This window comes from Puntigrus tetrazona, unplaced genomic scaffold (assembly GCF_018831695.1).
Source record: "Puntigrus tetrazona isolate hp1 unplaced genomic scaffold, ASM1883169v1 S000001170, whole genome shotgun sequence".
Classification (NCBI taxonomy): domain Eukaryota; kingdom Metazoa; phylum Chordata; class Actinopteri; order Cypriniformes; family Cyprinidae; genus Puntigrus; species Puntigrus tetrazona.
In genome coordinates this window covers 881,309-894,286 of record NW_025048756.1, presented here as the reverse complement: position 1 = coordinate 894,286, position 12,978 = coordinate 881,309, and the positions used below count along the sequence as shown (strand labels likewise).

The following is a 12,978-nucleotide window of genomic DNA, read 5'->3' as shown; positions in this document are numbered from 1 at the left end:
ATTCCTTAAATCACTTAATTTCCTATCTGTCAATCACTACAAGTTATGTCGTGACAACAGACTGGGGTCTTGCTTGGAGCCCTGATTCACTCTGATTAAAACAAAACAGCAACAATATTTGGTAGCTGTTCTGTATGTCACCCCAGTAATTTTGTTGTGTCATCTTGTGACGTGCCTAGAGTTTCACTTGGTGCACTAATGGACTAATGGCCGTCATCAAATCAGGTGTTCTGCAAGAATAAGCACTAAAATGGGTACCAACCCGAGGTTGATGCAGGAACTGTTCTCATAGACTGATGAGTCACAGCACAGTCCCTAGGCAAGGTGATGTCCACACTTGAGAGTGCCATCTATGGCTCAGCCTAACCAAGAGGGGAACATTGATAAAAAAGTTTACTTTGTTAAAGCCCCTATCTCCAGGGCTAAGCTATTTGGCAACTTTGTCGAGAACCAGGAGTTCTCAGTAGTAAAGAAGCAGAAGGTGGCATCCAGCACATCCTCCCCAGGTGTGATCCTCCATCTGCCTCTGCTCCACAATGGGTTATGCCTCAGCCTGCTCGTCGCCGATGGTGCCCTCCTGCGGCTTCAAGATCTGCTCTGCCCTGCGCTGTGACCCAGTCGAGGTCAGCGTGTTGAGCCCCCTGCAGGTAAGTGCTTCTTCAATCTCGCCCACAGAGCCACCCATTGTCAATGGCCAAGAGTTAGGGTATGCACTGCCTACCCAAGTGTCTCTGCCAGCTCAGTTTACTTGGTAAATTTTACTGTATTGAGCCAGAATGCTGGATCTGCTTGTTTTGAATCGGGCCCTTCACAAGCTTCTATACAAATTGCTCATCCTGTGCAGAGAATCAGTGATTATGACGGTATAACTTTCAGAAGAACATGCCCAATCAGTGTTGAAATAAACTGAATTCCTTCAGAGGCAGGACAGTGGATCCACTGAAACATTTTCAGGGGCTCCTAGGGCATATGGCATCCACAGCCGCAATCCCGCATGCTCGGTTTGCTTCATATGAGACCACTTCAGAGTGGCCCCAAGTCCCGAGATGGGCATGGTGCTGTGGGACACTCATTGTGCAAATAATGCAACGGGCAGGCATCCTTGGGGCTCTCACAGGGCCTTGTCTGCTTTGGCACTTCAATTGCATTCTGGCTTACATTCTCTGGAGAATGGCGACTCCATCCCGAGACAATCTGCCAGATTGGGAGTCGATTCTGAGAAGTGCAGGTAAATCTGTTCACATCTCGCAAGCCTCACACTGCCAGCTGTATTACTCGCTGCCCCCTCGGCATGGATGCACTGGCACACAGCTAGCCTCAGTTCATGCTCCTCATGACAGCCCCTCCCTGGCAAAAACCTCCTTTCCCAAGGGTTAGGCACCATTGGCACCCACGTCCGGATCTCTGGAACCTCCATGTGTGACTCCTGGGTAGGACGCGGCAGACTTTAATGGTCTACCACAGTCTGTGGTGGATACGATCCCTCAGTTTAGAGCCCCAATCCCCGGTCAACCTCCATACTTGGCAAGGTGTCCATCTGGCTGATTTACTAATCCTACGTGTATTCTTCCATGGTAAGGTTTCCCCCTTTGTAAACCTGTGTCTTCCCTTTGACAGTCTGCACTGTCTGTTTCTGGAAGTGGAGATCCTGTGATGCGTTGGGCAGTTTTCACCACCCGCTGCAGTGCCTTACGCTCAGCAACAGAGCAGCTCCCATACCAGACTGTGACACAGTTTGTTAGGATGCTCTCTATTGTACAGTGATAGAAGTTCACCAAGATGGCTGACGACAGCTGATTCTTTTGATTGATTGTTTCCTCAGGAAGAAAAGGCGCTGGTGAGCTTTCTTGACCAGGCTGGAGGTGTTGGCGGTCCAGGACAGATCTTCAGAGATGTGGGTTCCCAGGAACTTGATGCATGAGACTGGCTCCACAGCAATCCCATTAATGTGGATGGGATCATGTGTGCCTCTTCTCACCTTCCTGAAGTCCACAATGAGCTCCTTGGTTTTGGTGGTGTTAAGGAGCAGATTATTGTCTTTGCACCACGTGGCCAGATGCTGGACCTCCTCCCTGTAGGCAGACTCATTGTTGTTGCTGATGAGACCGATCACCGTAGTATCATCTGCAAACTTGATGATGGAGTTAGATCCAAACACAGGTCTGCAGTGGTGGGTGAAGAGGGAGTAGAGAAAGGGGCTCAGCACACAGCCTTGTGGTACGCCAGTGCTGAGAGTGACATTAGTGGAACAGATGTGGCCTGACCTAACATGCTGAGGTCTGTTGGTCAGGGAGTCCATAACCCAGTTGCACAGTGACTATTCGATTGGGGGTGGTAGTCGGCTGTGATTTCTCTGACCATCTCGGGCCACTAGAACGAATTCTGCACCGTAGTTCGAGATATGCTTGGGTGGCCTGCACTCAGGGAGGTGTGTACCCATTGTATTACAGGATGTCTCAAGTTGGAGGGGACATACTGCTTGTTGGGAGGACATTGGTAAGGTGGGGTTTCTTGTTGTTGGGCCAGTTGTATTTCCTCCATTATATCCCATGATACGGGCGCCAGGACTACAGTGGGTGGAAGGATGGTTTTAGGGTCAGAGGTGTCAGATATACGGTCATAGCGGCGGGAAAGAGCCTTTGCCTTGCTTTTCTTGGTACCAGGTCGTTATGTAATGGTGAATTGGAAGTGGGTGAAGACTAGAGCCCAGCGTGCCTGACGGCAGATAAAGCGTTTAGCACTTTTGATATACTCCAGATTCTTGTGGTCCGTAATTACTTTAAAATTGATAGACTGCTTCTTCCAGCTATTGATGCCACTCCTCAATAGCAGCTTTCATGGACAACAGTTCTTTGTTCCTCACATCATAATTTCTTTCAGACTGAGTGAGTTTCTGAGAGAAGAAAGCACATGGGTGCAGTTTACGGGACTGTGATTGCCTTTGGGAAAGAACGGCTCCAATGTCTATAGAAATTTGCAAACCTAGAAATCTCTGGAGTTGACAGTGTTAGGTTGGGGCCATTCAGTTACAGAGTTGACCTTTATGTCGTCCATTTTTACCCCATGGTGACTGATGTGGTAGCCCAAGAATGCAGTTTTGAGGGTGTTTTACTCAAATTTTTCTGCCTTTACATACAATTGATGCTCCATAAGTTGGGTCACATGTTTTGATTCTGATTTGGAATAAATAAGTATATCGTATGTATGTGTAGGTGTAGGTGATGACAAACTGGTTGATAATGTCTCTGAAGATCTTGTTAATGAAAGATTGGAAGACTGCTGGGGCATTTGCAAGACCATAAGCCATAACATGATATTCATAGTGCGTTCGTCACCTTCCCTGATTCGGATGAGGTCATAGGCACTTCTAAGATCTAACTTGGTGTATATGGTAGCCTCCCTTAGCTGTTCCAAGGCAGAAGGAATGAGGGGAAGTGGATAGCAGAATTTGACCAAAACGTTGTTGAGACACCGGTAATCGATACATGGTCTCAACCCTCCACCTTTCTTTTCACAAAGAAAAACCCTGCTGCAGCAGAAGAAGTTGATGGCTGGATAAACGTAGTCCTCCATGGCCTAATTTTCAATTCGGGATAGTGGGCAGACCTTGCTTTTAGGAGGCATAGCATTGGGTCAATGGCACAATCCAAAGGATGGTGTGGAGGCGGTTGGGTGGCTTTTGTTTTGCTAAAATCTTCGACCATATTTTGGTAACATAAGGAGATTTGAAAGGGATTAATAGGTTCTGGACTTTCTATACTAGTGGTCAAGCAAGGGACAGGCTCAGTGGGAAGGCAGTGTTTATAACAGACGTCTGACCAGGTCTCGAGTTCGCCATTGTGCCATGAGATAGTGGGGTTGTGAGCGGATAGCCAGGGGTAGCCTAGGATGACTTGATGCTTGGGGGAATCTACCACATACAGGGATACGGATTCTTGATGTAGAATTTCTATGTGTAAGGTAAGCATTAGCATGGGCGATACCTCTTCCGATTAAGGAGTCATTGATGGCTCTGAAAGGAATTGGGGAATTGCATGGTTGCATGGGAATCTGGAACTTAGAGATGATGCTTTGGTCGATCAGGTTTAAAGCAGCTCCGGAGTCAATCATGGCTGTGAGGTTGATAGAAAGCTCATCAGTTTTAAGAGTAATGGGTAAAGTAAGAGTTTTGTTACTAAGGAGAGCAAAATGATGCATATTCACCCGGGATTTTTGCAGGCATCCAAGGCTACAATGTCCTGCCGTTCCACAGTAGAAGCACAGACTGTTAATCCGACGCCTCTCTATCTCACCCTCTGAGAGTCGTGATACGCTGAGCTGCAGGGGTTGTCATTTTAAGGGGAAGGCATAGGGATATGAGTGGTTCTTTGCAGTTTTATTCTACTGTTCTTGTGGTTGGGGATTTTTTGTCAAGGTAATAAAATCAGAGGAGGACAAATCTTCACCCTTACAAGCCAGTTCCGTCTGCAAATCGTGGTTCAAGCTGCGGTGAAACATTGCCTTGAGTGCGATATCGTTCTAGCCACTGAGTGGCAAGTGTGCGGAACTCGATAGCATAGTTAGCAGCGGTGTGATTACCTTGAACTGATTGCAGCTTTGTCAACTGCTCCTGGTAACTCTTGAGCAATTTATCTTAATAGCTGAACGTAGCTTGAAGATTTGAAACTTTCACTGGATTCGGGTAGGTGAAGTATTCTGTAACGAGGATGCTGAGGCAGAGTTGGAATCCATTTGCGGTAGTTTATTGAGGGTTGAGACAACAATCACAAACAGGTAGGCAAGCAGAAGGTTAGAACCAGAACAGCAATCCAATCAGGCAGACAAAACAGACGGGCAAATCCAACAAATGAGAAACAGGCAGACAGGCAATGATCATATACAAGATAGCAATTAGTAGAATGATAAACGCTCGGTAAGGCAGGTAAACTGGCAATACTTCGCATTGTCCTGTTGGAGAGTCTCTGAATATAAAGGCCTCCAAACAAGAAATGATCAGAGAAGAACTTGGGGCCGGGAGCCCAGCTAGTACTCGGGCGAGGGCTCCCTCTGCTGGCTGGATGTTACACAGGAACAGCAGTTTGGCTCCTCCAGTAGTGATGTACTCACCATAACTCGTAGTAACTGACAGATAGGGAACGTCTTGGTTACGTATGTAACCCTCTTTCCCTGATGGACGGAATGGAGACATTGTGTTTCCTTGGCAAAACCTCGAACCCTTGCTGGGTGCTAGGGACCAGTTCTTTGCTCCTCAGCAAACTCTAATGAGTGGTTACACCTATCACCTATTATACAAAAGGAGTGGCTTAGGATTAGTTAACCACATGCCAAATTTCATTGCCGCTTTCTCTTATTAAGAGCGAATCAGGGCTTCCAGTAAGACCCTAATCTGTCTTTATAACAGAACGTCTCGGTTCCCTCCATCAGGGCGGGAAGACATTCTGAATGGGCCAGGGACCTGCAGGTTTTGGCTCAACAACTCTTATCGAACATGAGAAAGTTAAGCAAGGTCTTCAGGATCACTAGAAAATTATCAGAATTTGAAATAAACTTGAATAGACTTGAAAAATTGTGTGTATTGATGTCTTTCCATGGTTTAAATGAAAGTCAAGTGATATGTGGCCAAGTATGATGTCCTATTCTTAAAATTTGAGCTCTGGATTTAACTAGGGGTGTAACAATTCATGTATAATGTATGGTACAATTCATGGTCACAGGAACATCCCAGCTGAAGATAATGAGGAAATTACATTGCTCCCTTTCACAAGTGCATTCCAAACGACTAAATAATGACACACGTGTGCTCTGCTCACTCAATTGTCCACTAACAAAATGACCATGAAAAACGATACACAAATTGTTACAACCCCGAGTATACACACAGAGGAGTGAGTAATGAACAAACAAAGAAACACACACACACACACACATATTGCTGCAATGCCTGAGGAGCAGTTGGGGTTTTAGTGCCTTGCTCAAGGGTCCCACCTCATTCGTGGTATTGAGAGTGGGAGAAAGCACTTGATTATTCACTCCACGCACCAACAATTCCTGTTGGACCTGAGACTCCATTATTTTTTATTTTGTGCTTTAACTAGTAAATAAGAAAAGACATTCCGTTCAGGTTCTGTTTTAACTATTCAGCAATATAATGATCTGTCACAACATATTAATCCTGCACATTTTGCTAAGGTTAGTAGATGTGATTTTAAAAACATAGCCTTGACCATATCCATACACCTTATACTTAACCTTACCTTAGTAATCCCTACAGTCAGAGGAAATGATTTATGAATGGCACTAATTTACAAGCACCAAACTGAAGCTTAAACCTCACAAAAACTATAAACTGGTTCTTCAAATCTGATTAGTTAATTGCAATGTTTTTCCAGGGTCAACAAAGATGTTGAAACATGTTGCACTTGCGTAAAATCAAAGACTCACAAAAGAGCATGCGTGAGTGTGAGAGCTGCATGGTTTGTTGGACATAGCAACAGTAATTAAGGAGGGTGGATTTTTGGCCATGTTGTGTCTATACACTCTTTCCATCATATAATGTCATACCTCCTTTGTAGATTCAGACTTTTAGTGGATAAATCATTTCCATTCTGTCAAGTTATTGATGTTGACAGTATGGCTGTGTACCAAGGTGATTCTGAATGAAATACAGACATGATTGATAAATCTGTGGAGGGAAAAATCAGGTCAGTGAGCTGTAATGTTGATGCTAAAGCTGGCAAACAATTGCTAATGCTTTGTCAAATAGAAGTAGCAACTCCAGCAAACCATGCATACTTAAGTATAATGCATTACAGGTTTTGACCCTGTTAAATCCTTGGAAGTTAATTACATTGATGTTATCAGCACAAGGCTATAAAAATCTGTCCAAAAATAGTACAATGCTATTTTATAATACGTTCTGCCTAAACTATTAACACTTTTTTTCTAGAAACAAATCACTCTCATTTTGCCAGAACGTTTGACTTTTGTCTCAACTTTCCACAGATTTTTAAATTGTTTTTATTTTTATTTTCCTTCCCAGAAGTGTTGTGGAACATGTTTGAGACATGGCTTATAGGCATATTGCAGGTAAACTTTAATTGTATAATTGCTAAAGCATTTATCACAAAATAAATCATAGTCTTTAAAACATTAAACATTAAAATACTAGTGTTAAAGAATTAATTTTCATTTTCATTTATTCTCCTTAGCTACTTTTGCATAGCATACCCCGCAGAGCTTACATTGAACAAATAAAGAAATATGTAAATAAATAAATAATAAAGTCATTAAAATGAGTTACAAATTGTTCATTGTAACTCATTTTACCAGCACTGGTCACTGTTTGTCTTTAATTATGACTTGACATGTTTCTGTGAAAAACTGCCGCAAACTTCTGACCTTGCCAGTGATGCTTGTAGTCGCAGGTGCGGGACAGGGCAATCATCATTGCACTGTAGAGGGGCAGGATCATGGCACAGAGACGCCAGCTGCGCCCACGTCCGGCAGCTGTGAAGCACTGCAATTTGCCTGCCAAGTAGAATGAAGTAAAGCCCAGACCAGAGAAAGCAACTAAAACAAAAGGTGAAAGAAACAGAAACAGAAAATGTTAAAAGTTAATGCAAAGTCCTGTAAGAAACCATATGAAGTAGGAAACTATGTTGCACAGGATGTGCCGCGTTCGGTTCACCTAGTTTTGTCGTGGCCACGACATACTAACATGGGGAAACGTGATATTATGTCTTGGCCTCGAGATCTTTTTGTGGAGGTAACAACATCCTAATGTCGTGGCCTTGAAATGCTATGTTTAGGGAACCACATCCATGTCTCGTGGCCACAACTTATTATGTTGAGGGAACAAAATATTTTTCTTGTGCCCACAGAAACAAACCTGTGACTTTAGCAACGGGATAAACAAACTCATGGGAGTAAATATGTCACGGCCACGACAAAACTAAGTAAACATGGCACCTCCCAGGCACTTTTAGGAAACAACATCACATAAGAAAACTCTTTGATATCTAAACTGTCTTCTAGACAGGACCAATATTAAATGATATTATGAGATTATGTGAACTGCTGTCTCCTCCTAAAATATCACTATAGAATACCCCAAATGTTCTCATCTTTTTCAAATGCACAGAACAGAACCTGGATTTATAAAGTCATAAATAAAAATCAGATTTGCAAGTGCTCTACCTGTTGCCTTGGCAACTTGAGGTAACATAAAAGAAACAAGATTTGGTCCCACATAATATATAGTTTGCCTAATACCAGAATGGTATGTGTACAAATCTGTTTCAGGACATTGGTAACAATTTCTTTCACTAAAATTTGAGCTGATACTATGTATCATTGTGGACTTACACTGTTGTTACATACTACATCACAGGGGCGTAAATTTCATTGAATAGTAGGAGGGGGGGTAATAAACATAACATTTCTCATAAGCAAGTTTCGAAGGGAACACAAATAATACAGTCAAATTGTACTTATAAAGATATGTCAACACAATGGAAAACTTTGTTTATATCAGTATTGTAGCATGGAGACTGTGTCATGTATTTGAATGTTTTTCTGTGTTTTTTTCAAAACTATTTAATACAATGTTTGTTATGTTGGTCAAAACCATCAACATACAATAAAATTTAAGCAAGATTAAATTATTAAATAATTAATTTATAGTAACTGCTCTATGTAAAAATAGCAAAAATCGAATTTGCAAATCTGTTGCCAGCTTTACTGAACTTGGAGAGTTAGTAAACTAAATGTTTAGCTTATCCACAGCACAAAAAACGCACAAAATAAGATGCTGAGAAAGCACTTTTTTCAACTGAATGAATGAAAGCAACTACTAATGAACTTGCCGCAGTCATATACTTCTGAACTGGGTAAGCAGGCAGTGGGCCAAACCACTGTGAGGAAGGGGAGGGGGAACTCAACTGTTTTTAACAGTTTCATTTATTTCATTCAAATGTTCATTTTTTGTGTTTATATATTTTTTTCTACTTTCACAATTACTTTAGGTATTTAAGGCATGTCCTCTCTGTCCCCCCGAGAATTACACCCATGTACATACACGGCGTAAGTACTAGTAAGTACATTTATGTATTAGGGACACTTAATATAAAGTGGGACCCAAGACTTTTTCTCCCTACAATTTCCACTTTATATTACATTACCAATGCATTTAATGAATTAAATTAATTTAATGAATTACTACAAATACTCATTATGCAAACTTTCAGTTACAGTGGCAGAAGATACAACATTTGTTTTGCTAATCAAGAATTTCACATTTACACTGACCTCATTCATTGAGTGTGCATATGTACATTATTTGTGCATTAAATCTCAGTGGCAGCAGTGTTATGATCTTAGCCTATCTTCCTCTGTCATGTGTTTGTTACTTTTTGTCTAGAGTGCTATTTTTAAGCCATCTTATAGTTCTTTTGTTTCAATGGTTGGTAGAGCTGGGTGTTATATTTGTCCATATATGGGTCAATTCTCAGGTGTGTCATGTTTTGGTGTTATGTTGTTAGTGTCTCTATGCCTTTTCACACTTGAAACTGTTAACTCTGGGTTATTCTGGATTTGTGTTACTGACGTGGCATGAGCCTTTGCTGCTCCATTTCTGATTGGCAAAAAGCAAACGGCTCCGTTTCAGACTGAACAACCTTAGCACCAAAATGCAGGGTTAACAGCACAAATGCAGTGGTAACTCTACTCCGGAGCAGGGTTTCATAATCCCAGGTAAAATGTGGTGCTAACAACGCTTTCAGATTACAGGTGTGAATTTTACCTGGAGTTTGATCATGCCTCTCCTTTTCCCTTCATATGAAAGTGTGCCTTTGCTTTATCATGTTCTTCTTTGGTAAATAATCAATTTTAGACTGGTATTACTTTTTCAAATTCATGCACACTTGATTCATATTCTCTTTAAAGAAGGTTTCTCGATTAAAAGCAGTCACTTACTTGATTCCATATCCACTAGCTCGTTTTTTTGTGTCCTGTTGTCTTCAATGTTATAAATTATTCTTTTTGCACTGGTATTGTGCCAGCTGCTTTTAAAATAGCCGTGCCTACTTTCATTATGAAACCGTAATATATTTGGTTCCATTTCCAATCTTCCATTTTTGCTACAACTCTGGAGTAAGCTGTTGCTACTTAATTTCTCATTTACCGGGAAACAGTCTTTTTGAGCCTTTGCAGTCTGGCTTCCATAAATTCCATAGTGTTGAAACAGTATTGGCCAAGGTCATTAATGATATGCTAATTGCATCTTGATTCTGGCAGTCTTGCAATTTTAATGCTTCTTGATCTTAGTGCTGCTTTTGACACAGTAGATCCTTCTGTTTTAATTACTTGTATACATTATATTTCGCAAACACTTTTACCCAAAGCAACTTCGAGTAAACATTTGAGTAAAAATGAATACAATGGACGCAATCAAAATCAACAAAAGAGCAATCATATGCAAGTGCTATAACAAGTCTCAATTAGCTTAACGTAGTACACATAGCAAGGAATCAACAGAATAGAAAAAGAATAGAGAAGCTAGTTTTATATATATGTGCGCACACACATAAATTATATATGTATGTGTGTTTAAGAAAACAAGTAAATAAAATAATGCAAGTTTAAAAAAATAGAATTAAAATAGAGATCACAAGAGTTAAAGGGTCAAATAAAGAAAAAAAGGAAGATATGTGTTTTTAGCTGATTCTTAAAAATGGCTAAGAACTGAGCTTCTTGGATCGTGTCAATAGGGGAATTCTATACGGTTTCGTAGGAAAAAATCAATACCTTTTTTTAATGCAAATTGCTTTTAGTAGCCATTACAAATTAATAAACATAGGCATGACATGCGTTATATTTGTCTCTTTAAAAATGAATCTTGCTGCTGTGTTTTGGATTAATTGTAAAGATTTGACAGAACTGGCTGGAAGACCTGCCAAGAGTCCAGCCTGGACAGAACAAGATCTGTGTGAAGCATGTTTCAAAAGAAAGGGACCAATCTTCTTAATGTTAAATAAAGCACATAGGCAGGACTGAGCAGTTTTAGCAATGTTGTCTGAGAAAGTCAGCTGTTCATCAATCACAACCTCAAGGTTTATGGCTGTTTTTGAATGAGTTATGGTTCATGTACTGGATGGTGAAACTTTGAAAACTACCTTACAGACCGTTTTTAACCCCCTATATTCCAGTGTGTGACCTTTGCTCTTCTGATACTGGTTAAAGTATTGCATTAACCTGTTTAAGATTATTAAGTACTAGGTCTTTTTCTTCTGTAGCTCCAAAACTATGAAATTCCTATGGAACTATGAATTGTTTTTAAACAAGGGAAGCAAAATATAACATATTGTATTTTGTACATCTTGTATTAAAATAAATTTATTTAGTGTAGCTTTTATTTGAATTTTTATATTAATTTGATATTATTATGTTTCTGTAACACATGCATGTTTCTGTAACAAATGGTCCACTTAACAGCAAGTTGTAAAAACCCATGTGCAGTTTATTAAACTGTGTGAAATACAAAATCCAAACAAATGAACACTTGACTTTATACAAACCTAAGTTAAAACAAACTTGACCATAAACAGACTTAACATGAAAAGACTTGACTTAGTATGAACAAACACAACAGCAGGTTACACAGATAATACTCGACAAAAGCCTTGTTCGACTTCATGTGGCGTAGCAGTAAAATTACTATTGATAAATAGTACATTAGCATGCACTAGTGGTAAACAAAAAAATCATAATGAAGCATAGTTTGGCAGAGTTTAATTTATAGTAGTTTTATGAATTTAAGAGTTTTATGTAAGCAGTTTTAAATTTTAGCGCCATGTCACGCTGATCAACACACCCTTTTATATTGCAATTTTATCGACAGGTTAGTAAACATGGATGTAGCAGCAAACACACTGTGAGATGATCATACTGAAAGTGAGTATCTATGTGCATAAGACCTTGACAACAACCATCTTTGAACCTCTCTCACTGTATGACATAGGACCACAGTTTAGAAGCTACTACTGTCTCAAGATGCCAATCCTTCATTTGGGACAACTAAATATCGCTGTAGATCTGGAGAGATGGTGTCCAAACCTGCTCCAGCTCTAATTAAACACACCTGAACCAGCAAAATAAGGTCTTACTTTCAGGTAAATAATTATAAGAAGCTGGGGCCTCATTTACAAAGTATGCGTATGTTCAGATTTAATAGTATAATGTGTGTGTGTACGCTTAACCCATGACAGCATTAATGTTTATAAAAACTGTCTTTGACGTGGAAAATTGCTTAGCGTCACGTCAGGGTCTGAGCAGACATAAGCACTTTTTATTGTTGAAGTATTTCAAGTTTTTGAAAATGTAAGCTGTTCCTACTGCTCGCTGCTGTATGATGATTGGTGATATTTTTAAGTTAATGACCTTAATTAGGAGTTGTTTACAAGACGCTGAAACCATTTATTAGCACACAAGTTGAAGATCATTATTCGAGAAATGATCATAAGGAAAAAATTAGGATGGTTTCTGAGCAACATTTTATAAATGAAGCCCCTGGTTTGGATGTTATTTATTTGTTAATTTTTGAACAAATAATTTTATTTTTAATACTGCAATTCTAAAACAAAACCACATAACAAAAACATCCATATGTGTAAGCATACATTTGTATTACTTTTATTGTGTTAATGACATTAATGAGTAATTTACAAAGAAATCTAAAACCATTTGTTTGCACAAAAGTTCAAGATCATCTGCAGTTCATAGATTTTACACCTGAAAGGGAGGTGTACGCAAGTTTTCTGTTTGTAAGTTCAGACTATGAATCACACATACGCATATTCAAGAAATGATCGTTAAGATCAAACTTAGGATGGTTTCTGCACAACATTTTATAAATGAGGCCTCTAGAGTGCTCATTAAATGTAAATAAATAAATAAAATAAAATAAAATAACAACAGGGTTTG

At 40.0% G+C, this 12,978-nt stretch overlaps 1 protein-coding gene across 3 annotated transcripts in view; it reads right to left on the bottom strand.

The window, feature by feature from the left end:
* plpp4 (phospholipid phosphatase 4) overlaps positions 1 to 12,978 on the bottom strand; it is a 148,955-nt gene that overhangs the window by 12,447 nt on the left and 123,530 nt on the right. For 2 of the 3 annotated variants that reach the window (XM_043234590.1, XM_043234592.1), the window contains exon 6: positions 7,399 to 7,569. In XM_043234590.1, coding sequence (XP_043090525.1) covers positions 7,399 to 7,569 — 171 coding nt within the window. The remainder of the gene's footprint in view (positions 1 to 7,398; positions 7,570 to 12,978) is intronic. The other variant, XM_043234591.1, reaches the window with a different exon arrangement.